At 48.9% G+C, this 26,870-nt stretch overlaps 11 protein-coding genes across 11 annotated transcripts; 3 read left to right on the forward strand and 8 right to left on the reverse strand.

Moving 5' to 3' along the window:
* Positions 1-1,236: 1,236 nt before the first annotated feature.
* On the forward strand, positions 1,237-2,646 carry N7525_003937 (uncharacterized protein; the record flags this gene model as incomplete). Its single annotated transcript, XM_002566307.2, has 1 exon — positions 1,237-2,646. One exon carries the CDS (start codon positions 1,237-1,239, stop codon positions 2,644-2,646), a length of 1,410 nt encoding a protein of 469 aa, XP_002566353.2.
* Positions 2,647-3,034: 388 nt separating this feature from the next.
* Positions 3,035-3,768, reverse strand: N7525_003938 (peroxiredoxin family protein; the record flags this gene model as incomplete). Its single annotated transcript, XM_002566306.1, has 5 exons — positions 3,035-3,070; positions 3,129-3,275; positions 3,332-3,495; positions 3,560-3,672; positions 3,719-3,768. The coding sequence occupies 5 exons, from the start codon at positions 3,766-3,768 to the stop codon at positions 3,035-3,037; spliced, it is 510 nt and encodes a 169-aa protein (XP_002566352.1).
* A 1,002-nt stretch (positions 3,769-4,770) lies between these two features.
* On the reverse strand, positions 4,771-5,994 carry N7525_003939 (sugar phosphate isomerase/epimerase family protein; the record flags this gene model as incomplete). The annotated part of the gene is made up of 2 exons (XM_002566304.1): positions 4,771-5,587; positions 5,648-5,994. The coding sequence occupies 2 exons, from the start codon at positions 5,992-5,994 to the stop codon at positions 4,771-4,773; spliced, it is 1,164 nt and encodes a 387-aa protein (XP_002566350.1).
* Positions 5,995-6,373: 379 nt separating this feature from the next.
* N7525_003940 (uncharacterized protein) lies at positions 6,374-7,001 on the reverse strand (the record flags this gene model as incomplete). Its single annotated transcript, XM_061212871.1, has 2 exons — positions 6,374-6,514; positions 6,576-7,001. 2 exons carry the CDS (start codon positions 6,999-7,001, stop codon positions 6,374-6,376), a joined length of 567 nt encoding a protein of 188 aa, XP_061069892.1.
* Positions 7,002-7,212: 211 nt separating this feature from the next.
* On the reverse strand, positions 7,213-9,744 carry N7525_003941 (Zn(II)2Cys6 transcription factor; the record flags this gene model as incomplete). The annotated part of the gene is made up of 3 exons (XM_061212872.1): positions 7,213-8,713; positions 8,763-9,589; positions 9,658-9,744. The coding sequence occupies 3 exons, from the start codon at positions 9,742-9,744 to the stop codon at positions 7,213-7,215; spliced, it is 2,415 nt and encodes an 804-aa protein (XP_061069893.1).
* A 1,003-nt stretch (positions 9,745-10,747) lies between these two features.
* N7525_003942 (uncharacterized protein) lies at positions 10,748-12,486 on the forward strand (the record flags this gene model as incomplete). The annotated part of the gene is made up of 6 exons (XM_002566301.2): positions 10,748-10,899; positions 10,958-11,115; positions 11,165-11,623; positions 11,674-11,797; positions 11,858-12,169; positions 12,219-12,486. 6 exons carry the CDS (start codon positions 10,748-10,750, stop codon positions 12,484-12,486), a joined length of 1,473 nt encoding a protein of 490 aa, XP_002566347.2.
* A 580-nt stretch (positions 12,487-13,066) lies between these two features.
* On the reverse strand, positions 13,067-14,062 carry N7525_003943 (NAD(P)-dependent alcohol dehydrogenase; the record flags this gene model as incomplete). The annotated part of the gene is made up of 1 exon (XM_002566300.1): positions 13,067-14,062. One exon carries the CDS (start codon positions 14,060-14,062, stop codon positions 13,067-13,069), a length of 996 nt encoding a protein of 331 aa, XP_002566346.1.
* A 1,797-nt stretch (positions 14,063-15,859) lies between these two features.
* Positions 15,860-17,334, reverse strand: N7525_003944 (uncharacterized protein; the record flags this gene model as incomplete). Its single annotated transcript, XM_002566299.2, has 6 exons — positions 15,860-16,324; positions 16,377-16,490; positions 16,550-16,644; positions 16,705-16,844; positions 16,911-17,137; positions 17,197-17,334. 6 exons carry the CDS (start codon positions 17,332-17,334, stop codon positions 15,860-15,862), a joined length of 1,179 nt encoding a protein of 392 aa, XP_002566345.2.
* Positions 17,335-19,607: 2,273 nt separating this feature from the next.
* Positions 19,608-21,435, forward strand: N7525_003945 (uncharacterized protein; the record flags this gene model as incomplete). The annotated part of the gene is made up of 2 exons (XM_002566298.1): positions 19,608-19,641; positions 19,706-21,435. 2 exons carry the CDS (start codon positions 19,608-19,610, stop codon positions 21,433-21,435), a joined length of 1,764 nt encoding a protein of 587 aa, XP_002566344.1.
* A 235-nt stretch (positions 21,436-21,670) lies between these two features.
* N7525_003946 (uncharacterized protein) lies at positions 21,671-23,074 on the reverse strand (the record flags this gene model as incomplete). Its single annotated transcript, XM_061212873.1, has 3 exons — positions 21,671-22,174; positions 22,244-22,408; positions 22,463-23,074. The coding sequence occupies 3 exons, from the start codon at positions 23,072-23,074 to the stop codon at positions 21,671-21,673; spliced, it is 1,281 nt and encodes a 426-aa protein (XP_061069894.1).
* Positions 23,075-24,128: 1,054 nt separating this feature from the next.
* Positions 24,129-25,394, reverse strand: N7525_003947 (putative C2H2 finger domain protein; the record flags this gene model as incomplete). Its single annotated transcript, XM_002566296.1, has 2 exons — positions 24,129-24,257; positions 24,315-25,394. The coding sequence occupies 2 exons, from the start codon at positions 25,392-25,394 to the stop codon at positions 24,129-24,131; spliced, it is 1,209 nt and encodes a 402-aa protein (XP_002566342.1).
* Between the last annotated feature and the right edge of the window lie 1,476 nt (positions 25,395-26,870).

Below are 26,870 nucleotides of genomic sequence, written 5' to 3' on the forward strand. Positions count from 1 at the left end.
GTGCTGAGTTTGCTCGATGGATTTCTGATCGCCCTTACAACATCACCGGTTGGATGTCTTCTCCGTCAAGCGATTCCTTTGGGGTGTAGCGACCAAGCGTGGCGTACTTTTGCCGCTGAAAAGGGATTGGGGTCAACCTGCTTGTGTGCTAGCGCGAGTTTGACCATGGCGTGCGAGGGAGCAACATGTGCACTAGAAATCATGCATGGACTTATGGTACAGCATTGGCATTGGGAGCCACGTGTCTAGGTCGGATGGGCATTGATGAACCTGGCGGCATCTGCGGGAGCGGATATTAACGTTGAAATCCCCGAAAGATGACAATCCGTTAATCAAGCTATCGAGGGACACTGGGCATTTCGGGCTAATAATTTGCATATGAGCTTTGTCGCTAACATGGCCCACTCCAGTGTTTTCACGATGTGTACTCCGTACTCGTCTCACTTGTAGGTGTGTCCAAGTCCAATGCCCAATGTCTCAGTTAACCTCCAACTCTCTCCACTATCACCCTCCGCGAGCCCACACTCGGTTTGATCCACCTCTGTCATCGTGGGGTTTTCCATAGTTATGCTGCTCAATATACATTTCATGCCATCGTGTTTTGCTGTCCTCCGATGACTTCTATCGGGTTGGAGCGACGTGGATGGGATCGTCTATGCCCTATAACCCCGCGACTGCATGACTCGGACACCATCTTTAACACGGAGTATCGTCGCAATGACTGCACATCCATGCACCTAAGTGGCCCTTCGACTGTCAATCTCTGCCCCTCAGACCTAACCACTCCACACCTATTCGTGCGAAATTCGGGAGATACTGTAGAGGACTCGATATGAATCATTTCATCATTTTCTTCATATCTGCGATATTCGGTTGACGAATGAGTCGGAATTATAATCCGAGAAATCGGCAAACCTCCCATACAGACACAATCTCGGGATTAAGACGTCAGAATTTTCTTTTCCCTTAAAAGTGGGAACGAACAATTTACGGCCTCTTAGAGTGTCCGGATATAGATCCACCGGGCTGGGCATATGGCATTGGCCGGTCCGAATCAAAGTTTGATCCTCCAGTGGCCAATTTCACGATAATTGAAATTTGATCTTAAATATGGAGTACTCCTAACTCCTAGTTCATTGCTTTGATCCGCAATTGATTTTTGTGGTTCTTCCTTCCCCGCGATTTTCATGTGTTCCTCTCATTGTCCGGCTTAATTCGAAGTTCGAATGTGCTATCATGCAGCTGGCACTGCCCAATGACGTACTTCTCTTGATTGGAGAGCAGCTGGAACAGAAAGCAGACCGCTGGAATCTTATCTTTGTTTCCCGTCACTTTCACGATCTTTTTCTCCCGCTGGTATATCGAAATGTGTCTATCAACCACTGGCAAGATGCCAATTCGTTCCTGCATGCCATACTGAAACGACCTGCGCTGGCGCGGGCCGCCCGGGAGCTAGACCTAACAGACTGGCATGCAAAAAGCGTATCAGACGACGACTGCAACCAAATCCAGAGCTCGACAGCTTTGAGGATATGGCTAGATGCTGTATCATTCTCAACGCTCGAAAGTGATCAGTGGGCCCAATATCTTGGACAAGGCCTTTCCGACGCCTGGGTTGCGCTCATTCTCCCATTATTAAGTCAGCTCAGGAATATTTCGCTGGCCTATATGACAAATTCTCCTTATCTGGACCGCATCATGCAAAGGGCTGTGGACTGCGAAAAGCCGTTTTCCGTCCAGCCCTTCCGCCACCTACGCGAGGTCTCTTTGCATCATCGGGAGGATCTGGATCATAACGAGCGCGTTGACAATGCGGGAGGCGAAACTCAACTGTCATCAACACTGCTCCTGCCATTTTTCCAACTTCCATCCGTTCGTACAATCACAGCCAACTCAGTAGTGGACCCTAGTTCCATCACTCCACGCTCCGAGGGATCGACGGATGATGAGACGCCACGCCTTGGCTTCTCCTCAATCACCGACATTGATTTGCGCGCAAGTAGCGGAAATCATGGCATGGAGACGTTGGTTAGTTCATGCGCAGATCTGAGGTCATTCAAATACCAGCACTCGGACTCGCACGTCCTTTCACATGGCTACCAACCATCCGCCTTCTATCGCTCTCTGACCCACAGCAAAAAGAGTCTGCAAACACTGTGGCTGGACCACTATGGCAGCCACTACCCTTTCACCGCTGCTGGGTTGAATCAATCCCATGATGAGTGGTTTGGCTCCCTTGTTGATTTCACTGCCTTGAAAGAAGTGCGTGTGAGACTGCCAAATCTTTTGGACATTCGCTACCAGAACGAACCAACCACGCCGCTCATGGAATGTCTCCCATCGTCGCTTGAGACCCTTTACATCGAAGGATGTGAGGAGCGATATCTGGGCATGTTGGTTTCCCAATTACAGACGGTAATCAAGAATCGCCGGACTCGTTTCCCTCGACTCAGGCGTGTTGATATTGAGGGTGCCTTCCAAAATGTCTCGTCGGATGACGATGATCAGGTGGCCAACTCTGGACCGGAAGTACTTGAAGCTGTGATCAAGGACAAAGTATACCAAGCTGCTGAGCCTTTGCATATAGACTGTGTCAGTGCTGGGTTGGAGTTGCACCTCCACGACCGTGCTCTGTCGCATACTTGATTCCCTGTCCCCATCCATCAGCAACCTTCGGGCTTGCATTCTCCAGCGTTTGATTTGATGATAGATACCACCAGAAGATTTGCATTATATAGACTTGCGTTTGATTCTAGGTTATATTGACGCGAGACTTGAAATTTTAACTGTTTAGATGATTGAGCAGTCCTCCCCCTCTTCATTCTCAGTCCAAGTTCTGGATAGGCATCAAGCCGAAGTTCTGGATTATTCTTAACGAACTGTATTGATTCAGACCGTACACAGTAATCGAAGGTAATATATTCTGTGTTTTCCGCAGAACCCGCATTCTCACATAGAAACGTCCATGGATGGTTCCAAATAACATTTGCAATTGAACTTGCAGTGATCAGAGGGTATTCTATAATTTGTGTATTTAAAGGGAAGCAAGAATGGCGTCGGCGCCAGATTTCTGTAGACGAATTGAGCTGTTAGTCAAAAGGACCGGAAAAGAAGAATAAAATGCATACCTTGACAACACCCTTTTCAGTCTCGATCTGGGCATAGCCGACCTTACCGTGATCGATAACGATCGCATACCGGCCTGTGCGGCCCGACGCCTCATCAGCCCAGCCAATGCTCTTGGAAAACTTGGCATCGGGATCCGAGAGGAAAAGCTATCCACCAAAATCAATACCGGTCCCAAAAATGTGCAAAGTGGGGTTAAGCTCACGATGTCATCCCCGCGAACTGCGTTCGCCTTGCCCCAGGCACTCATCACGAACGGATCGTTGAAAGCAACGACCGCAACAATGTCAACGCCCTTCTCACGGAGCTTGGGCAGGTTCTGGATATATCCTGGCACATGGTTGACCGAACAGGTTGGGGTGAAGGCACCTTGTTTCACACGTACGTTAGCATTCCGTCAGGAAGAGGGATACAGCATCAACATCTAGCTCACCGGGAACTGAGAACAAGACGACCTTCTTGTTGGCCCACTCCTGCGAGGCATTGTAATTGATTGGGATGCCGCAGGAGGTAATTTCATCACTTTCCTCGCTCCATGGAATGTACCTGGAGGGATTAGCGTCATTCTTTGCGGGGTTGAGGGTTTACCCACTTAAAAACAACGTCGCTAGGGAACGAGTCGCCGGGCTTGAGTGTAGTCATATTGGGGGTAAAGGCGGATATTAGAGAGAAAAGATATGAGAGAAAAGATACGAAAGAGAAGTTGAGGGTTTGGAAATGGCGGGGTGATGTTTTGTCTCAACATCAAGCTGATTAATATGAGGTGATCGGACCCGGGGCGGAGATCGCCGACCTCAAGCTCCCCCTTCTCCCTCTCTGCCTTTCTTTTTTTATTTGCTTTCTGGGTTCAACTAAGAATTAGAAGCTCTAGTGATAATTATCATATTTGAAATGATATAACCGCTCATGATGCCTTTTGACTACAAGGGAAAAGCTCCCAAACTCCCAAATGGACTCCAGATGAGCCCGTGTGGGGACCCCGCGGACGGGAGACACCGAGCTCCAGTTCAGGAGAGAAAGTTGCGAAATCCTTCGAATCTTCAAGATACATAGAAGACGAGATATTCAATGGGCAGTATTGCCCTGACTTCATATCTGCACTAAACCATCAAAGTCGGGAATTCACCTTGGACATTTGAACGCTACTCGGGCGCTCTTCAAGTCGCAGAACGATGGAACTGACGCCTGCTGTACACCGGTTTTGGAGCATCATGAGCTTGAGGCTAGTAATTATGAGCAATGCCCTGCTGTCACACTTAGCGAGACACCATCAGTTACACCGGGAGCTGATGGCTGGGAAGTGAGAACGTTGCCGAACGGGCAAGGAGGCGAGAGTGTGCTGCAAGATTGGGCTGGATGGAGGAAAGGGAAGGATTTTATCGTTGTTAACGGAGGGATTTGCAGCAAGGAGGCTGCAAAGATCTAAGATACGAACAGATATTCCAACTCGTGTTACGGTTTACTCTAGTCAAACATTAAAAATGAAAGATTGAATAGAAAAAGACGAGTGCTGCTTCACACTCGACTAGTGGATATATTAGACATTAGACTAATATCAGTAGGGAAGCGGAAAGAGACTGTTATTCTCAGTAAATACAGTTGATGACTTTCAGATTTCGGACTGGTCGAGCTATATATTCTCGTTCATAGCTTATGTTTGTGCTCATCTGGCTGTAGTCGTTGTACCACTTGTGCGATAGCATTCTTGCGTTCACAATAACTTTGCCAAAACGCTGGAAGGTACCATGCTGTTTCGCACAAGAGGCGAAGGCCATTTATTCCCCTGGAAGCATGCTCTGCAGGAACACTTTGTCCTGGTTGGTTCAGTGATGTATTAAACACCTCAAGCGAAATTGGGCCTCGGTACCCGGTAGCAAGCACAGCAGCCGCGACAACCTCAACCGGCATATATGCACCTCTGGACTGTTCAAGGGGATATAGCCGATGACTTCGCGACCATGGGAGGAGTGCTGGTGTTTCCGGGTCAGTTGGGGGGAGGAAAGTCGTTGGATTCATCAGCTCCGCATCGCCGCACTGGAAGAAGAATATCCGATCACCTGGTACCGTCGAGACCAATGATGCAAGTGATCCAGTAAGGACATCCAGAGACTCCTCCAAGGTCGGGTAGACCCGCCCGTGGCCAGCAACATTGTACGGATCAGCAAATTCGACGGCGAGGATATTGAAGGCATCCACGATCAACCCAACGTTAGGACGATTGGCAAATCGCACAGCTTCCCATGAGGTTGACCATGTATTTCGAGTTGCCCAAGATAGGCCCTCGTATCCAATTTTTAACATACGCCCGCCATCGGCATTTGCGTATGCCGCCGCCATGTCGCCCAGTTCCGCGAGATCTCGCGCGACCGTCTTTAGATCAGAAGTAACCCCCTTGTCCGTGCGTATACTCGCACACATGAAAACAAGATCGGTGTCAAAGGCGCGCATGAATGGGAATCGTCTGTGATACCAATTTAACATCGACTTCATGATCGGGTTACTGAGGTAAGGTATATCTCACTTAGCGACCAACTCAAAGACAGCCTGGCGTTCAGCTGGGTCTTTAACTCCCTCTATTGACCGAAGAGGCTGGGTGCAAGCAATCCGCATTCCCAAGGACTTGACAAAACCAGCCAATTTTCGAGCAACCTGCAGATTTTCTGAAGTCGGTTCCCAAAGTTGGTCTCCCGGTAGTCCATGCTCTTCCAGATACGCGGCCCAACACTCGTCGAACAGGTCGATCCATTGATATCCCGATTTCGCCGCAGCTTCCAGGCGTGGCTCCAAACGATGCTCTCTCCAGTTGCCGAGAGACAACGTGGCGATACCGAATGAGTTGACCTTAGATGGGGGCCAGGAGACCGTCATGATTCCAGATATGGTGGTTGATTCGTTTTCGTCATTAGTCGCGTCTATTGATATAACTAAAGGATGATCGAATTACCCTGGACCCGGGTAAATACTACCCCGGTAGCATTTACCCATGTGGCTTGCCTCCACTAGTTGACGCCACTTCACGCCACCTCCACAAACCGGTGCGTTCTTTAATACACCGAGTGAGGTTGGTCGTCTGCATCAAAGTGCATCATGCTATTAGAAAACCAATAAAAAATTTTGCAAGTATTCGTATTGATAGAAGAAATATGCAAATGCATAGGAACTTGTGCCAAATGTGCCGAATGTGCAACTGAACGTATCTCAAGCTCGCGCATAAACCGACCAGTTACCCCAGATCCTATCTTCGCAGCTAGACACGTGAAACATCTAGAACTGAAACTGGGTGTAAGTCCTTGGCCTTCAGAGCTGTAACGATAGCCTCACATACGGACACTGCTGCTAGTCCATCCTCCGCCGAGCAAAGAGGATCGTCTAAATCAAACCACTCTAGCTAAATGTTCTGCTTGTTGTTGAAACGGAATCCCCTGGGCCACTGGAAGCGCAATGCGTACCATTGGGGCTTTCCAACCAGCCTCCTCGCTATATCTGTCCGCTGTCTCCGGGTTGTAGGCCCAAAGCGTGTTTTCCGGGACCGTGATAGTCCCTTTTGTGCTTAGGATACGATAAATACCCACTGGGGTTCCTGCATTTGGATAGAAAGAGTTGTCCCCAGTAGCATACTCCCGGCCGTATGGGCTCGCCACATTGTCACTCACCAGAGACGTCCCAACATCTGATGGGGAAACCGCTAGTCTCGGGCTGTTATTGGAACTACTGGTGGTTGGCGGGGTAGCCATCGTATGTCGGAAGCTGTAGAACGCAGAGACATCGACATGTGTGGTTTGTGTCGACCTCTCCGAGAAGATCCAAAGTTTGTAAATAAGGTGCTTCGCGGGGAGGTTTGCAGAAGTAACTTGCAGGTTGATACTGTAGCCCATACAGTATATTCGCCGAGATGATAGGAATGTTGGAAAGTATTATATGTTTTCTCTTCTTAGCTTTGACCGGCGTTTATTTTCTGTCTAGTTTCAATATGGTTGGACAATACAGACTGTATCTGTATGAAGGCAATAGATTCATGGTCGTTATTAAACACTAAAATAGCCTGAACAATAGCTGTGTTTCTTGAGTTCCCTTTGACTAAATTTGTCAAAAGACACTCCCAAATCCAGGCCCGAACATTTCCCGGAAGAAGTCAGCAAATCCCTCGCCAGTTAGATCTCCCTGTGTAGACATTGAAGCTGTAGTCAAGAACGGATCATGATCTGAAATGAGAGCATCGTATGGTTTTGAATGGGGGGACTGCTGTGGCATAAACTGTCTCGCTCTTTCATCAGGTCCCGTGCTGGTGTAGAGCACATCTTTTCTTGCTTGTCCAGGTTGATTTGAGTCTTTCAGTCCCGCTGCTCTGGCTCTCAAGATCATCATCAGGTGTTGCCCAAGCAACGCAGCGATCCCAAATCGATGCGATGGCGTTGTGCCTGCACGCTCTAATTGAATGGCAACTTGGCTGAGCAGAGCCAAAAGTTCCACATCATTTCCGCCACGGGATCCGTACAAGGCTGGAAATAACTTCAAGGCCAAAACGCCAGCATAGGATATCATAGCCCAAGTCGGAGCTAACATGCAATATAATGGCTCCCCGATATTGTGCAGATCGCGCACGGCTAGCTCGCAAGAATTAACTGCGGCCTCGAAGCAATCGGCTCGGATTGCATCCATATTTTGACCCCCGTTTATGGAACTATGAAGAGCGAATGACAACGTCCAAAGCCTTCCGTGGAGATAAACATAATGGAGGAAAATATTTGACAGCGTTTCAGACGGGGATGTAATTAAAAAATTGGACATTGTATGTGATAGCCAAAGGTCACACCAGGGTCTCAGAGTCGTATCAACCATTTCTCGTACCCAATGGGGATCCGCATGTGCCAGATGAGCTTGCTGTCTTAGTTCGTTTTGTAGCGATGCTAGAATGCGCCGCAGAGTGATAAACGCACATGTGTGCTTATCTGTTGGGTCCGCCAGGTGGTGGAGCCACCAGCTGTCGATGCTTTGTGTCAAATCCGTTTCCGGGAAAGTGTGTATCCTACCACAGGCTGCACTGTTCGCCCGTTCCCATAGCAGAATCCTTAGCCACGTTCTCTCGCGATTTCGCGCCATGCGTTGATTTTCGGTGGGGTCTTTTAAAGGGTACTCCTGTAATAAAGATGACGAGCCATTTCCCGGGAGTGGTGTTTGGGCTGCATCCTGTGTTCGGGCATATGAAGCATTGATCGAGTTCAGAGGGGCTGCGTCTTTGGCGCGGGAATCTTGGTCCAGACCTAGTTCAGCTGCTACACCGAAGGCATACATTGTGTAGAGCCAAGACCGCTCCTGTGCTAGTGACTCTGCGGGGGTGGCTGATAGTAATGAGATATAGTAGCCTTGAACGATTTCAACCGACTTATATCCACTGGTATGAACATGCTTCGAGAGCTTTTCGCCATGGAGACGTAATCGTTTGGCGACTGATGCCGATCCATGATCGAATTGTGCCGTTAAAGCCAGTATCCAGGTGAACAAAAGAGCCGATCGTGAACGCACGAAATCCGGAGTGTGGAGCATCGGGTCTAGGATTCCGTTGACTGGGTGCAAACGTGTAAAATATCTAAATCCAATCAGTGAATGTAGGTCGACAGCACAGTATTTTGGCTTACACTGGAAACAAATAACAGGCCTCATCCATGGTCACCAAACCAAGGTCCACTGGGTCAACATCGGGGCCAACATCCCGGGGAGGAATCTGTGGGGTCGATTTGAAATAGTTCGAGTAACGGTATGGGTGTTCATAGGGGCCGACCAGGGTATCTATTCCTGCTTCGAGAGTATCTCTGCCCAGTTGTAGGCCCAGTGACACGTAACCTGGCCGATGTAGCAGTTGACGACCCAGGCTTGCTCCAGTTGACTGACCGGCCGACGACTGGTTCACGGAAGATGCGTTATTTGTTTCCGGTGAAAGGTTGGCGGATATTGGGTGCAGCTCCAAAGCCTGGGCGGCATCGGATGCGTCTGCCAGCAATGCCAGAGGATTACTGATTGGTTCATGGGTGGACTGAGAGAGTTCGCCACTGCGGAATGCAGGAGAGGCAATGTTTTCCAACGTCTCATCACCTTGTACGGTTGGCATATTTGAATCGAGGCATAAACGGTAAGAGCCTTCAGTCCCTAACCCTGGTGACGTTTGGGCGTTAATTGTCTCAGCTGGGTGGTTCGGGGATAAAAGCTCTAGAGACGGTTCTTCACTTGCGACAAAGCTATGCATTTCATCGTTCTCGCTCACACGAGACGTTTTCACTTTTTTCAATTCCGACTGCATTTTCCGATAGGCCTTTTCAAATCCTTGATAGCGACCTGTAGCCCCACGCTTTCTCCCAAGCTTTCTCGGCTCTGGGATATTGCACTCGCGGTTGGTACGCTTACATCGTTGGCATGGTTCTGTCAATTTGCCGCCCTGCTGCCCCCTTTGTGGGCGGATGCATCTCATCTAGAAGACTTTGTCAGCAGGTACGAACCTTCCAAGATTAACTTGGAGTTAAGGATTGGAGGTTCTACCTTCATTTTCCGACATGCCTCACACGCGGCCGAGCTGGCGGGGCGAGTTTGGCCAGCCGGATTATCATCCCCAGAATATGATGACATGGGGGCTCTAAGAATCGAGTAAATAGTAATAATATAGGTAATATAGGTAATATAGGTAATGAAGGTAATTAAGGTAATTAAGGGAAATATCTGATTGATTTAAGGAGCGAGAGAGTGGAGAAATCACATCCCCGGAATTTCAAAAACTGCGGGGGAGTTTTCGGCTATGAGATTTACAGCTCTACACGCCTCGACCTCCATCCACCTCCAAGGTCGTTCCGGTTACGAAACTACTCTGTTCCGGTCCCAAATACCATGCTGCATTGGCAATATCCACCGGCTGGCACAGTCGTTTCATTGGCAAGGAGTCTTCCACTTGGCGTTGTCGCTGGCGGGAATCTTCGCTCGTAAGTGCGATCTTCAATGTGAATCACCTAGTGTCCTAACTTCGACTTGTCTATAGAGTCCCCGACGACTGGGCTAAAAGAGGAATGGCTTCATGGCGAGAAATATCCTTCCACTGTGGGCTTGGTCGGCATAATAACGGGAGGCTATAAGAATACATATTGAATGTTATGTAAAATAACGATGTCCCGTATACCCAGCGAGTAGCGTCTGAAAACCATCGATGTATTTAGTAACCAGATCATAAATCCACTCTACAAGAAATTCTATGAATTTCACCCCTTCTCTACTCTCTTTCTTTTTCCTTTCGCTTCCTCCTGTTCCATTTCTTACGAGAAAGATGTTTGCCTCCAAACACTACCGCAGTGCGAGGGAGTAAACAGTGCTAATAGAAACTCCCCCGGTCACTCACACGGGAGGATGGCACATGGGATTACACTCAGCCGTCACCTGCAAATATTTGTATGGCCGCATCGCTGCGTGGGTCCACCGGCTACTTAATTTAGTCGCCGGTGCCGAGGCATCTATAGGTCCCGGAGTATCAACATTCGACGGTATAGTCATTATGTTAAATATGAATTGCTTGCTCTAATAAGTCTTCGAAGAGATAATCATTTACCCTCCTTGCGTCTCTGGCCTGATGTCAACCCTACCCACAATGGAGAATATTCAAGTCGATGTTCTCGTCTGCGGGGGAGGCATGTCTGGAATGGCATGTGCTGCTTTCGCAGCACAAGCAGGAGCCAAAGTACTTGTCGTCGAGAAGCAAGTGGAGGTTGGTGGCTCGTCAAATTATTCTGCGGGAATGTTGTAAGCAATTGAGTCAATCTTCAGGACAAGCGAGCTTGCTAATACCATCAATGGACAGCTGGGCCCCGCAAACCTACAAAAGGCTGAGAAATTGGGTCCCGGAAGGGGATCCAACATTGCAGAAGGCCTGGTTAAACGATTACCTGCCCGCTGTCCAGTGGATGCGCGAAAATGGCGTGCCAACGGCAACCCGATTCGACGGTATCATGACAATCGGTAGGACTACAAAAGGAATCTAGTGAACAGTTACACTGACATATAATAGGTATTGGGTTCCCAATCAATATCCCACACCTTCATAGCCTCCATCGAAAGCGCATTCGGTCTAGCGAGACACGTTCCGATATCTTCACCAACACGTCGGTGGTCAAGTTGATCCAGAGCGAGCCCGGGGTTTCAGGATCGAGGATAATTGGCGCAGTCATTTGCAGGAATTCTTCCAACTCGCCAGCTGCATATTACGAAGTCCGGGCCAAAATGGTGGTATTGGCTACTGGGGGCTTCCAAGGCTCTCCAGCGATGACATCCAAATACTTGGGACAAGGCGGAGACAACATCTTTGTGCGCTCCAATCGTGGATCGGTGGGCGATGGACTCAAATTGGCGATTGAGTCCGGCGCGGGAACCAGTAGAGGAATGAGCACCTACTATGGCCATCTTCTTGCAGCTCCACTTCGGGCTGAAGACGTGGATCCAAAGGACTATCTTCCACTCGCACAATACCGTAAGAGCAACTCCTTGTCCAGACAGCGGTTCTGGCTAATTTGTCAACAGAAAGTAAGTACTGCCTACTACTGAACGAAGCAGGTCGGCGATTTGCCGATGAGACCACAGGTGACGAGATCATCAATCAATATCTCGCCAAACAGGAAAAGCGCCGCGGGTTTATATTGTTCAAGTATGTTAGTCCCCATAGATAGGGATTGAGGTAATATCCTGACCTGTTTTCTTATTCTAGCGAGGAAACACGTCTCCAACACTGCGTCACTGCGTTGTTCCCTAATGCAGGGGACATCGATCGTCTGCGGAAAGCCCGCGAACATGGCTGTAATGTTGGAAGTGCGTCAACTTTGAGCGGTCTGGTCGATATCCTTCAAGAATGGGGTGTGAACAATGCACAGGCAAGACGGACTATCGAGGAGTATGATCGAGTGGTACGTTTAGGGGATAAGAGCATTTCCCTTGACGCACCTATCGGTCGTGCTGGTTCGCCCCCTACACCCTTGGTCGATGGGGAAGGTCCCTTCTATGCTATGGAGGTCCAGCCGTCGTAGGTTATCTCTTGCACCTTCCAATTCCTCCCATCTAACGTTCACTAGGATCACATTCACCTACGGCGGCATCGCGATTGACGCGAAAGGACACGCTTTGACACCCGATAAATCCAAAATTCCAGGTTTGCTCGTCGCGGGCGTCGATGCTGGCGGTTTCAGTAATCTCGGATACGCCGGAGGCCTTGCTCTCGCGTTCGTGACAGGTCTTTGGGCGGCCCGGGAGGCTGCACGCGACTTGGGGTTGCCTGAGCCTCACCTACCCCTTCCGGATGTTCGGGATGGGGAGGATAAACCAATTCAAGGGCGCCTTTGAGTTGGTTCTGCTGTAAGTTGCGTGTAAAAATTGGCCTCGGCGGGATGGGTTTGGCCTAAGATAGTATTTTTGTGAAAATTCGCACTAAAAGTTGTGACGTCGTGTTGGTCACCAAGTGGTTGACTTGGATGGCTCAATCCACCCACCCTCTATCAAGGTCCTCACCTTTCAGTTGATGAATATAAACCCCCTCTCTCCCATTCCCAGTTTCCATTTCCAATGCCTCTATAAAAACGCATCAGTCCACCATTGGTGTCTGAGGCATCAATAAGTCACAGAATTTTCTAGGTCTCTCTCTGTGTGATCTCCCTTACTCCATCTCCCTTCCTTTTCTTTCCTCCCAGTAGTCCTACTCTTCTCGGTGATCTCTACGCTGTTTCCAAAAAAGCCTTACTCTTTCGCTGCCTTTCTACTTCTTCCCACACATATGGTAAGTATGTACGAACAAGAACGAACGACTTCACATGTGCAGATTTGCATACATTTTGACTTGGGTTTTTATATACAGCCTTCGCTTCCCAAATTTCTCACTTGGATCAGAAACACCCAATGCGCCTTTTTTTTCCCGCATATAGATGCTCTAGGGTGCCACCAAAACGCCACGGTAACGCATCTTTCCTTCTTCCAGAGTCGTCAAGCTTTGTTTGACACCATCCAACGTCAATGGGAAGGTCATCTTGACAGGCTTGATGCTGTGGTATGAGGCAAATTCAAGCATATCCTTGTGGACCTGTCTCGAACCCACGATGCCTCCTTGAATCCGAAGACCATTCGCGAGCAGCGGCATATACGGGATTTTGAGATCGTTCGAATCGACAGACAGAGGCGAGATGACGCCACTGGGAGCCATGATACTCAGGTAGATTGACCAATCTGGCTGACTGCTGGTCGTCACAATGAGATTGTCGATGGGAGCTTTGATCTTCAACTCCTTCGCACCCTTGGTCGCATAGAACTCGCCGGCTCCGAGCTTCATCGCCTCCTCCTTCTTGCTATCTGTGCCGGAGAAGACCACGACCTGACATCCCATCTTTGCGGCGAACTGGATGGCCAGATGTCCCAGACCTCCTACTCCGACGATACCAACACGAGAGGTCGGACGGACCTCCGCAACATGCAGGGCGTTGAACACAGTTGATCCGCCACACATCAATGGTCCCGCATCCTCGTTGCTCATGTTGTCCGGAATTTTGAACAAAAAGGCTTCGCGCCACACGGCATGGGTACCGAAAGACCCCTGATCGAGATTGTTCAAGCCGTACATTTTGCGCTCACTGCACAATGTCTCCCAGCCCGTGAGGCATTGCTTGCAAAAGCCACAGCAGTCATGCTCATAACCCCAACCCACACGATCGCCTTTCTTCGTAATCTTCACGTCTGGACCAGTTGCTTCTACCACGCCCGTTCCCTCATGCCCAAGGGCCATCTCAGCTGACTTGTAGTGGATGTCCGTGCCGCACACTCCTGAATGCGTGATTCGTACTAGGACGTCATCCCGTTTGAGGTCCTCCCTCTCGGTCTCCGCCTGTTTGATTCCATCCTTGGAGCCTTTGTATACGGTGAATTTGATAGTCATTGTGGGAAATTTTGATGCACAATACGGTTTGGGCTTGCGAAATTTGGAATGTATTGGGAGGGATTCAGATGCTAATACGGTCAGATTTATAGGTTACTCCCCTCTAATACGTCACTACCCATATTTTCCCACTGAACAGCTACAACCGTGGGAGATCCACACGTCATCCATCCTGTTGATGTGAATGAGCAGGTTAAACCCCGACCTTTCCCCCTATAATTCCAAAAATCGGGCTAAACGCTTGATGCGAAGAGTTGTTGCAGCAAAGATCTGATATTTTCGGGACTAATTGTCCCATGGCCTTGCCAGGAGCTTATCAACGGAAGATTTCGAACCTTGGAAGGATATCCATGGATGAAAGCTCATGACATCATACGCTCAAGTGCCGGTCTATCGTCACGTGGCAGCGCAGCTCCCCTCATGGATATGGTCCAGGGCATATTCCTCCTTCTACCTCCTTCTACTTAGCTTCCAGAGTAGCATGCACTGTCTGCTTGGTGATAAACGCATAGTGTGCAGGTGTGCATGAGGCGCCGCTTATTCATGCAACCCACCTATGCTATACCCATTGTGGCTAGATCCGGGCGATCGTTCATCTCACGTTGCATCTAAGCTGATCTCTGGGTGCGGAAGATCTTTCAAATTTTCCTACTTGATGTCCAACAAAGGTCAGTAATCCGATATCAATGCCCCCTCGTCGGAAACCATGTCTGTGGTCGGATTCAAGGGAGGGCAAGCTCTCTTCGGGTAAAGCTTAATCCTATATTATCTTCCACGGCAAACGTGCGATGTGATGGCATGCAACTCTTTGCAAAACCACATAGTAGCAACCTATGAAATGGAGTATTTATATCTTATGTCACTTGTTTTTAATAATTGTAGTTTCCCTATCGCCACTATGCATGACAGGAACATTAGAATCTCTCAATGCAGGTTCGGTTGCACACTCGCATTTCCGGCGTATTGAATTCGGCTCACATCGTTCCACCAGCCCCTTCGCAGGTGACACTATGTGCGTGGTGAGACCAAATTTCCGGAGTTTAAAATTGCAGATCGGAGATAGACTATGTCCCGTTATGGAAGGAGACAGGGAATGAAGGAGAAGAGACACCAGAGAGACAAACAAACCACAACTACTCCATACCCTTGAAACACTTAATACTTGCAGTGAAGGAAGTACAAATTATGGGGACCGCCGAGTCTATGTACCCATCCGCCTGCATATGTGTACATAGCAGCCTATCTCATCACTTGCATGACCACCTGGCTGCCAAGGCCTCCTATTAATTCGCTATAGACCTAGTTTCCTTCTTCCCGGTTAGTCAACATCCATGGTTATTTCTCCCTTTTGCTTCACCCTCAGTAAATCCTCCTTGCATACTTGCTTCAGTCGGTCCGGAATTCCCACCCCCTTGATGCGAGGCTTGACAAATCTGCTACAGCAAGTCAATGGAAATTTGCATCCGCTCAGTTGAAACTAAATTTTGTGTAACAATGTCCACGGATTAAAATGTATTCAAATCACTGTCTCGCAACCTATTGATCTGGATACAGGTTCGGGTATTAGAGTGCCGGATTATGCATTTCTTGGATGAAACAGGATGTAGCCCTCCGTGACGGATCTTAGATTCATAATAAAATAAAAAGGGAACGAAGCCGAGCCGAGAGTGGGTATAAAAATATGTACAAGAGAAATAAATTAAATGATAAGACATGCCAGCGCTCAAATACCCAGGGTCAACAAAAATGAGGGAAGTGAAAAGTGTCTGCAAGATTTTTATATTGAAAATCTTCGTACTACAGCTGAGACTTCTCGGTGCTGTGAATAATCGTTTCATGAACAACCTTTATTCCCCCTTGACTACCCTGGCTGCGGGAGTCCCAGTCGCCGTCGCCAGCGGTGCATGTGGGCGGTTGCTGTCGTGAGGTAGGTAAGATCATTTGCTCGTCGCTGATTGTATTCCATTGAGTGTCTGGAATCGATAGCGGGTGGCGGAACTTCCTGCGTTTGGAATACCCGCCGCCGCCCCCGCCGCCGCCCCCGCCGCCGCCCCCGCCAGTGTCGGCATCTGCATCTGATAGAGGGTAGCCGGGGTAGCCAGGATAGCTCTGTGAGCCACCTCTTGATGAAATGTATAGACCAGCACGCCTTGTGAAGCGTCTTACCAACGGGTATATCATGGGAGTATTACCGATGATGACGGCCACGAAAGTCTCGCGGCAGGCCCAGCTTCCAGCTTGTTGCGCCCCATTTGCGCCAGCCTAATGAACTATTAGTTTTTGTTGCCGCAGCGATATCTCTCAAACAACTTACTGTTAAGATGAGCACACAGCGTAGAATACCGGCCATCATAACAAACAGGCCACCACTGAACAGAATCAGGAGTTCGAGCTTTTCCCGCCATTTTAGTCGGGCTTTAACAAGCATCTTGACAGGTAGGTGTATGGTTAGTGAAATTACACACAAATGTTTGGAGAGAGGCTTACCGGTGCTGGAATACTAATGAGATAGAGGTCGGTCGCGACATTAAGTACCACGGTTACATAGATATCAATCTTTGACACGGCGGGCTGACAGTAATCTTGTAAATAGTCAGATGCACGGTCTCAAGGTGACAAACTGTTCATAGGATATGACGTACTCCCAGGGTTTGGATGTATTTGCCAATTTTTCTCCATTGGATGACATCCAAAGAGGATCGAACAGATCGTAGCGATATAAGTTATGGCAATCAGGACGTAGGCCACATGGATTCGGACTCGCATATTCACCAAGCCTGCACTAGATAGTAGGAGATACGGTTAGTAACAATGGACCCAATAGTAGTAGGTACGATATGAATCTCACGTCAATCGAGAGTAGAAAATGGCCATGCATGTTTTCAGCAACCACAATAACAGAGTGTATAATGACCAGCCGGCCACCTGGACCTTGGAGCCACCCACACGCAGACGATATTCTTCCGAATCAGGCGACAAGTTTTTTCGCTGTTCGTCCGTCATCGCGTTATTGGCAAGGCCCATGAACCATGCGCCGACCATGTACGCAGCACCGGTTTCAAGTCCATACACCACCTACACACCATATCGATTAGCACGAAAGCAAAGAGACCACAAGTTCTAATCCAACTCACACACGCCACCAGCATTAGATAATCATCAGCTTGGAACCCTTTTGGGCCAACCATAATCCATCTTGCGGTCGTTCGTAGGCCAATAACGACAATGGCTACTCCCAGAAGAGTGAACGCTTCCGTATTAAACCCATCCATACTTGCCGAGTTGTAGTGATATCTTTGTGCGATAAGCCATCAAAATGAAAGGGAAATACCATTCAACCCAGGGTGTACATTCAGATAAAGGAAGAGGAAGTCAATGGCGCTGAGGGGGGAGACAAGTGGCAGGAGACAGTATCTCAATGATTTCCCTCTTGCTCGTTGCTATTGGAATCAGCCCGGATAAAGAACCAAGCCCGCTCCTTAGTCGACTTATCAATACCGACAGTAAAAAAAAAAAAAGCAAGGACAAGATCGATATGAAATGTCCGATGGCGGGCCTACATACTTATGGTGGCGGCCATTAAACTAAACTGCAAGCGATGGCTATTATGGAGATGCTCGCACGATAGAGAATTTCTGACAGGTCCGGATTCCTCATGCAAGAATGGCAGCGTCCACATCTCTCATTGGATAGCGATGGGCTATCTTTGGGTGCTGGAAAGCGGGTTATGGGTCCTTCAACTTGCCGGGGAGAAGTTTTAAGGTCGAGAGCGCCGTTTGTTCCACTCCCAGCTTACTGGTTCCCGGAAGTGTAAACGGACACTCAAAAGGTCCACACCTCCCCTGAGTCGACATGACATTTCCCATTGGGGGAACGATCGGAGTAAAAGGCGACTTTTCGATCAAGTACAAAGTACTCCGTACAAAGTACCTTGATAGAACTCATTTTGTTTAACCTGGGATTTCTTTTTCTTTTCCCGGTTACACAAAAGCACAACACTCAGGCACAATATCAACTGGGCCAATCTTGAGAACCAGTAATGAACCGCAATGTCGGGGATCTCTTTAGGGTTCCCTGTGATATAGAGTGCAAACGGACACACAGACCAGCATCCGGAGTAGCGGAGCAGCGCAGTTGCATACTCCGTAAAGCTTGCGTACTTTGGCCAATTAGTCAGTCATTCGGGACAGGTCATACAATGTTGTCGCAGAGGCAGGTATGGAGTATGTATGTATCGATTTCTCTGATCCACATTCTCTTTTTGGTTTGATTGTTGATCAAACCGGAAATTACTCCGATATGTAGGTAACAGAAAAGAAATTCGCGGCCAGGGGCTCACCTACTAGTGTTATTATTAATTGATCAAGACCGTCCATAGGTCTTTTCTAGGGGATTTCATAAGTACTGAATTCGACCATGGTGTCCAGGCTGGTTGACAGCTCCCATTTCTTTAGCTTTAACCTCGTGCATACAACGTCCCCTCACAAGGGCTGTTTCACATCAATGACAGCGGGAAATCCCCGTTGCCAACGACGTTGGTGGATCCAAAAGCGGGTCATTTATACGAATAACGGTTCATCTTTTCATCTTTTCATTTTTTCCCATCCGACTCATGCCGCGGCAAATGTGAGCTTTGTACAATGTTGGATTCCCACAATAATTCTGCATGAGATCAATCTATTTAATTGGACGGCAATAGTCGGATTGAGATACCAACCGAAGAATGGCAACCTGCATATTGTTAGTCCCGACTTTTGTTTTTCTTTTTTTTGTTTTTCTCTTTTAAAAGAATTGATAAATCCAAATGACACGCTGTTCCCACAGTAAAATTGGTCTAAAATAACAGTGGGGTATTTCTGTTCGGAACCCTTATACTCCGTCCAACATAGACTATGTTGTGCCAAAGAAAGGATTACGGAATCGAAGAACTGTCGATCCCCGCGGTCTGGCCACGCTTTGATACCAGGGCTAAAATGGTCAAACAGCGGGACAAAGCTAAAATATTCAGTGCTGATTCGAATTCTCCAGAAGAGCCCCTGGTGACACCGAAAGAGTCTACCTAGGTACTCCGTACAGAGTACGGAGTACAAAATAAGTGCGTTGCCAAGTCGTAGTCTGTTACCCAGACGGGTCAAGGGGTCTAGGATCAGGTCGCGTAGTTAGCCATAATACCCATTATAGAGGGTCACCACCTTAATGTCTCTGGTCCTTTAAATGCCAATCGGGTTCTTTTCTATAAAATCCAGATGCTAAAGTTTACGGGAAGGACTGTCAAAGTACAAGGTTTTTCCTAGCTGAGCTAATTTAATAGTCCCACCATTCCATCCTCCCGGCTTGCGACAGCAAGGGCTAATTAAAACCCCCAAAAGAAACAAGTGCTTTGCGCTAATACTTTTAGTTATCATTCCTTCGGTTCCAGTAATCTGGTCGCTTGTGTTTGTTTGCTTGTACATAAATTCGTGCATTAGTCCCTAGTCGCGCAATCGGTTATTTTCTACCCCTCCCAAGGAAAAGAAGAAGACGAAGGCAAGGGACTCTTTTGAAAATGGAATCCGTGGATCTTGTGGTGGTAGGCGCAGGTAAGTTGAGTCTTTTGAGTCTCCACCGTTGCAAGCCATTTCGCTAAGCATTACCTACCAATAGGTTGGAGCGGGCTCTCCGCTGTCAAGACATACCGCGAGGTCAATCCCGGCCATAATGTGCTCTTGCTGGAAGCTGCTAGCTCTATTGGCGGAGTATGGGCTAAACACCGTTTGTACAAAGGCCTCAAGTCGAACAATATGCTGGGCACCTATGAGTACAGCGACTTCCCAATGGACGAAGCGACTTTTGGAATCAAACCTGGACAACATATTCCAGGTCATGTAATTCAAAAATACATGGAAGCATATGTACAACACTTCAACTTTGCCGATTGCATTCGACTGGAACACCATGTGGAAAGCGCGCGGCACAATTTGGACGGAACATGGCAGTTGAGCGTGTTGCACGGAGCGGATACGACAACAATCGATACCAAGAAGATGATTGTGGCCACCGGCATCACATCACAGGCATACTTGCCTACATTCCAAGGCCAGGAGAATTTTGGCGCGCCGCTTTTCCACTGCCGCGATCTGCTGCAGTATCAAGATGCAGTACTGCAACCTGGAGAGCGCGCAACCGTTTTTGGCGGGACCAAGTCGGCCTGGGATGCGGCTTATGTCTGCGCAACGGCAGGTATGAAAGTAGACTGGATCATCCGCGAGTCCGGTCATGGACCTAATTGGATGGCGCCTCCTTACGTGACGCCCTTGAAAAAGTGGCTGGAAAAGCTGGTCACTACACGCCTGCTGACCTGGTTCAGTCCATGTATCTGGGGAGAAGCCGACGGGTATACTGGCGTTCGCAGTTTTCTGCATGGTACTTGGCTGGGTCGTAAGATCGTGGACGCGTTCTGGGCTATTCTGGCCGATGATGTCGTGCAGTTGAACGGCTACGACAAGCACCCGGAGATGAAGAAGCTGAAGCCTTGGGTGAGCCCATTCTGGATCGCTTCCTCTCTCAGCATTCTGAACTATCCGACCGATTTCTTTGATCTGATCAAGGATGGCACCATAAAGGTGCATGTCGCTGATCTTGACCGTCTCTCGGACCACACTGTTCATCTGTCATCGGGTGATGCGCTGCGATCTTCAGCACTGATTTGCTCGACAGGCTGGCGCTGCACTCCAAACCTCAAGTTCCTGCCGGAAGGCATTGACCGCGACTTGGGATTCCCTTGGAGCGCGGATCCGCTGAACGACAACCTGGTAAAAGCGGCGGATGAAGAGATTTTGCGTCGGTTCCCCCGACTGCGTGATCAACCAAAACCGAACCCCAAATACACCCCGTTAAACGCGCAGTCCGAAGCAGCTGTGCCACACCCCTTCCGGTTGGCGAAGTTTATGGTCCCACTTTCGCTGGTGAATGAACGCTCGCTGGCATTCATGGGTATCACCATGACCATCAACACGACCCTAATTGCTCAGACCCAGGCACTGTGGATCTCAGCTTATTTCAAAGGCGATTTGACCCCAGCTACACGCGAAAGGTGCCCACTCGCTGTGCGTGGTGCATGTGACCTCAAGACGGAAGACGTTTCAGAAATCGATCTTGCCTGGGAGACAGCTCTGTTTACTGAATTCGGCAAATATCGCTACCCTGGAGGATTCGGGCGGCGAAACCCAGACTTCGTGTTTGACGCGATCCCATATGTTGATTTGATGCTGGGAGAGCTAGGTCTGTCACCACAGCGCAAGAACGGCTTGCTGGCCCGATGCTTCCAGCCATATGGCGTTGAGGATTACCGGGGTCTGGTCGAAGAGTGGAAATCTAAGCAAGCGAGCCAGTAATCTTTGGGGTACTGTCATTCATTTTCTTTAATCTCATCCTGTTTGGTGTGTATTATGTTGTCTTCCCATTTCCCTTTTCGCGTCGCTCGAGTATCTTGGTGATACTCCCATTTCTTTCTTTCATGAGCTGGCAATTATTCGGGCCACTAAAATGCTGTTTTCCTATATACTATATGCGAGTATATTGTATGAACATATTATGACTTTCATTGATAATGCTCGTCTTCGACATCATCTATTCCACCATAACGAATTGCTCCAAGACCGCAACACCAACAAGAGGTGAATTTTCTCTTCCTGGGCCACCACCACCACCGGCCTCTTCTGTTCGCTGGCTCTCAGACTCGATCACCTCCCCAACTATGTCTCCTGTCCATCGCATATAATCGTTTCCATTCCCAGCAACCAAAGTTCTCACCGAGACATTAACTTTCAACTGACCATTAGCCTCTCCCAAATCATATTCCAATCGGAATCCATCCGGTATATCGCTCATGCGTGGCGGATATCGCCCACCAGTAGTCCCCGGACTACCGACCGGCCTCACAGTGAGAATAGAGGGGTCACAGGCTGAGATGAGCAGCTCCCCATCTCTGGCAACGTAGCTGCTCACATATGTGGCGTTGGATGGGTCATCAATGGCGAGGTAACTGAACCAGACGATTGAGTATGGACCTAGACGGCCGTGGCCCCAGTACCAGCTTTGGACAGAGTCTATAAAAGGCTGATCAGACCAATTCTATGACTTGGTCAGCTGATGTTTCTCAAGGTTCATGTCCAGGTGCCCGCAGGCGGTCAAATCACTTACTTTGTCATGGTACCCAGGCCCTCGGAACTTCAGCGTCGACCCATGGATCTTCATGTCGACCTCACCCACGGCGTCGGGTATGAGATTGACCCATCCAATATGAGGCGCAATCTCAAGTATCGTCCGTCCCACTTGAACTCCACAGGGCAGATGATACGGTCCTCGCTGTTGAGCGATGTTAGTAAGCTGTCTGTTCCTAGGGCCCGAGTCACCACTTACCGAAGTCAAGGTCAACCTCCCTTCGACCTGGAGTTTCTCGGACGCGATGGTAATCTCATACTGTGATAGATTTTCTGTGAGAGCAGCCCAGCTAAAGCCTGTGGAGGACCACTCGCCAGAGCTATTAGTGCCCGCGGCATCTGGGCCAGTCACGGTCGCCACAGTCGCCGGGACAGAATCGGCAAAGACGGTGCCATTGGCAAACGAAGCCCATAACCAGACGTTAAGCACGGAGGTTTCATTCGCGTCGAGGAATGGAAATGCTTCCGCGGATGAGGAGAAGAATGTGACGACTAGGGAATCATCGGGGTTGGTCTCCGAGACGGCATCAAAATACCACCAGTCGTACACGGAGCCATTGATAGAATCTATCTGAGGTGCATCTAACCTGAAGAGGGTTTCTATGTCAAGGGTGGTTTCTGGTGTTGGGATGTCAAACCGAGCCTTGCTAGTTCCATTTTGGACAGCGCTAGGGATCTGGTAGCTCCCACTGCGATAGTCCCTGCCAGCACGGAGGAGATATGGCAAGGGTTTCTCACTGGCCTTATGTTGGCTAGGTAATGCTAGGGTCTGTTGTGCTAATGGAGCACATAGGAAGAGTAGTGGAAGCATGGTCGAATACATATAGAGAATGCTCAATGATAGATCTCGGAAGAAGAATGTGATCTATCCACTATCAATATGCGTCAGTGGTGAGCTGAACAGGGGAAATAGGGAGGAACGACGTGGGATATACTGGACTTTGTGTAAGGTGCCAGGGTGCAGCCGAGCTGACCCCATGCTTCGGCCACTCAACAGATATATAGCAAAGGGGGGGGGGGGGGATATATGGCGGGATCCCACGGAGATTGACTCGAAGTATAATTTCCAAGCTCAAAGGGAGATGGCGATCCTTTACTTGTACGGGGAATCCTTCCTTGGTTTTGTGGTGGGCCAACACAATGATACCTATTTCGGACTACAATGGGGATCTATATCCTGTTCCCCAAAAACATAAACTAGGAGCCCATATCGTCCATTTCAGTATATGCAGATCCACCTTAATACCTAAATTCACACCTGTTGTTAAATTAGAATGAGACAACATGTATGTGGCTGAGATGGCGGTTCAGCCAAATCAGCCATAGGTCTGACGAACTCCCATTTCAAGCGCCAATGAGCAGATGAGTAGCCAATAATATTCAAGTTAAAAAAGCATGGCTTGGAAGCTGTTCAATTATATAAATTAAGACGATTAATGTACTTCGATTGGAGTTCCTCGGGATATCTTCCATATCATAATTGATGCAGGGGTGTTTATATACCGGGGTTGCCCATCCCATTAACAGTTCGCTTAATCGCTTTAAATCACAGAGAAACAGGATAGGTACACACGTCACACATGAGTCCGATAAGCACGTATAGTAAACATAGATCCGGTTAGAAAAAGAGATAAAAGCAGAGATCAGACCTTCCCATGATGCCCAAACAATCACAAACCCTTCGCCGAAGCTCAAAAAAATAACGTAAAATCAAAGTAAAATCCGGTAAGAACCCCGACTCCCAATGCCTCGGTAGATACATACATGTCTTCAAAGTTCACCCATAAATAAATATGAGGGTGAACGTTGGGAAGTTACGTCGCAGCAAGGACGAAAGTGCCACAGGCGGAAAGACCGGAACACGTTCAAACGCGTCCATTGAGAAGGGGGCTGCCGTCTTCGCTCCGCCCTTCGCCCTTGATATCGGCCCCAGTTTGGTTGCTGTTCGCGTCCGAGTCGCCATCCTTTCCGCAGCCTTTCACAAGGATATGTCGCTGTTGTCAAGAGTCAGTAATGCGGCAATTGTTACACGAGAACCGCAGATAACATACCTTAAGAGCATCCTTGCGTGAGAAGCTCTTGTCACAGTGCGAGCAAGGGAAAGGCTTAACGGCCAAATGGATACGTTTATGGCGCTTGAGGTCGTGATTGCGGTTGAAACTCTGGGGACATTGGTCGCATTTGAAAGGACGGTCGGCCGCAGGGGCGGGCATGCCATGCGGGGATTGATGGCCCCCATATAGATGTTGAGAACTGGCGACATGTCCACTGTTAAATCCCGGTAGAAGCCCGGATTGCATTCCACCCATCATCGACATGGGCCCACCGGGGCTGTGCACATTGGTCATGACCGGACCGTTCATCGCCGGGAGAGAATACGAGGGCCACGGCTGGCGGGGATATCCCAACGGTGGCTGTCCGGCTGACGGACTGTGAGCAGGCATTCGCCCTGGAGGGTGGATGCCAAGCCCGCCGCCACCATACATGGGAGAGAAGCCGGCCTGGTGGGGACTGTGCAAGGGAGGAGAAGTGGCATACATATGCTGGTGTTTGGGGGCATAGGGATCGTTGGATGGCAGGGGGGCGAGGGATGTAGCGGGTCCTCCAGGATACATGGCCATGGCAGGTTGGGAAGCGGAGGGAGGCATGGTTGACGGAGCGGGTAAAGGTTGATAAGATAATGTCGGGGCTTCATACGGGTGCGGCAACCCATCCGTCGTCGGCGGTGGTATTACCGATGAGCGCTGCATGCCGGATGATGGTGAGAAGGAATTTCGGGCTGGGTACGGGTTGACCCCGGATGCCCAGGACTGTCCGTATGGATTGGCCCCTGACCAATATGCCGGTGCCAGCTCGGAGGACGCGCCCGTTGATGGAGCCAATGGCTGGGGTGTGGCTTGCTCCCCTGTTTGAATCGTGGCGGGTGGCGTTAGCAGGTTCCCCACGCTCACGTTCACTGGCGCGTGGGAGATTGGGGGATGGGTGGGATTTCCGTACTTGGGTGCTGCAGGTGCGGGTGCTGCACCCAAATTGAACGGCGGTGGTGGGAGCTCAAAGCTGGGTAACGTCGGGGCCGCTGGACGACGAATGTTCAACGGCGGGGCGGACAGCGCGTCTAACGCTGGGCCCATTCCCGATGGCACTGCTAGGGTCGCCAGATTTGCGGATGGATCCCTCACTCCCACGTAGAACTCGGGATCGTTGATGTTAGTGAGCTGGCCGAAAGATGATCCGCTCAACGCCCAATCTCGATCGCCAGGTACGGCCCCGGGAGGGCTGGTAGAATCCAGGAGGGGCGATCGTCGATCGCTGGGGCTCGCGATCGGTATATGAAGAGAGTCGAGGGACTCAGGTTCTCCCGAGAAATAGGGAAATTTCTGGAAGGACTAGAGTACTCTCGAAAGGACAAAAAAGCACCACGAAAAGGATAGAGTGAGTTTGTCACGGTCGACGAAAGCGCGTGTAGTACATGGTCTCGGGGAGAATTGGGAGTTGAAAGTTGAGACACTAAGAAGTGAAGAGAAGAGATGTGGGGGGGTGGGCAAAGGACCGTGGCGTAGGAGGCGATAGCAAGCGCGGGGGAGGTGTTATAATAAGAGAGTTAGGAGTTCCAGCGAACAGACAAGTCGAGCAAAAAAAAAAAAGGTAAATAAGATTGATTTTTTCTCTCTTTCGGGGAATGGAGTCGACGCGGGTCTAGCCAGGCCTTGGGAATGGTATAATAAAACAGATATTAAAGAACCGAATAGAAAGATTTAAAAAAAAGAGCGAAAAAGAGCGAAAAAGAGCGAAAAACAAGAGGGGTGTAAGCAGAACGTGGTTGACAGCTAAAAACATGATAGTCTCCCGGTTGGCTGTTCCGAATTGTTGGGTTTATGTTTTATTTGTTTCGATATGGAGATTGGATATAAAACCTATGTTCGGTTAAGATATCTTACTTTCTAATATTAACCCTATCAAAATAACACAAAGTATGTATATGGAGTACCTATGTTATAGCTACAACAAAAAGGGAAAAGAAAAACAAACGGAAAAAAAGAGAGAAGGAAAGACCCTTCTTCCTCGAGGGGAATCCCTTGCGTCCATACTGATCGCGTGAAATAAAGGGCGCTAGTGCACTCCGGAGAGAATCTGTGCTAGCAGGAATGGACCCGGCTATTGAGACAAAATTTCCTTTTAATTTTATTACAGAAAAAGGAAAGAGGGAAAAGAAGGAAAAAGGAAATATAAGATGGATCCATACTTTCCTACTATCATCGGATAATCCAATAAGAAGACCAAGATGTCAACGCACGGACAAGACCGGAATGGCCAGAATACGAGACCATCGAAAAGGCAGAGGCAAGCGAGCTGTCCGGCTGGTCATTCGTTGAAATCATCCAATTCAGTTAGTCTTCTTTTTCATTATTTTATCTGTCCTTTTTAGCATATTCCCATTTCATTTACAACATACGGAGTACAATATCAGACTGTATAGGGAGTACTCCATACGGAGTATTGTAGACTGTATAGTCCGTATGGAGTATGGAGTACTTCGTAGAGACTATGGCCTATGTCTCTGGTGTGCGGAGTATGGTCATCTGCTCCTTCCTTTTTTTTTTTTTTTT

Source organism: Penicillium rubens, assembly GCF_028828025.1.
Source record: "Penicillium rubens strain IBT 27055 chromosome Unknown utg000002l_segment0_segment0, whole genome shotgun sequence".
NCBI classification, from domain to species: domain Eukaryota; kingdom Fungi; phylum Ascomycota; class Eurotiomycetes; order Eurotiales; family Aspergillaceae; genus Penicillium; species Penicillium rubens.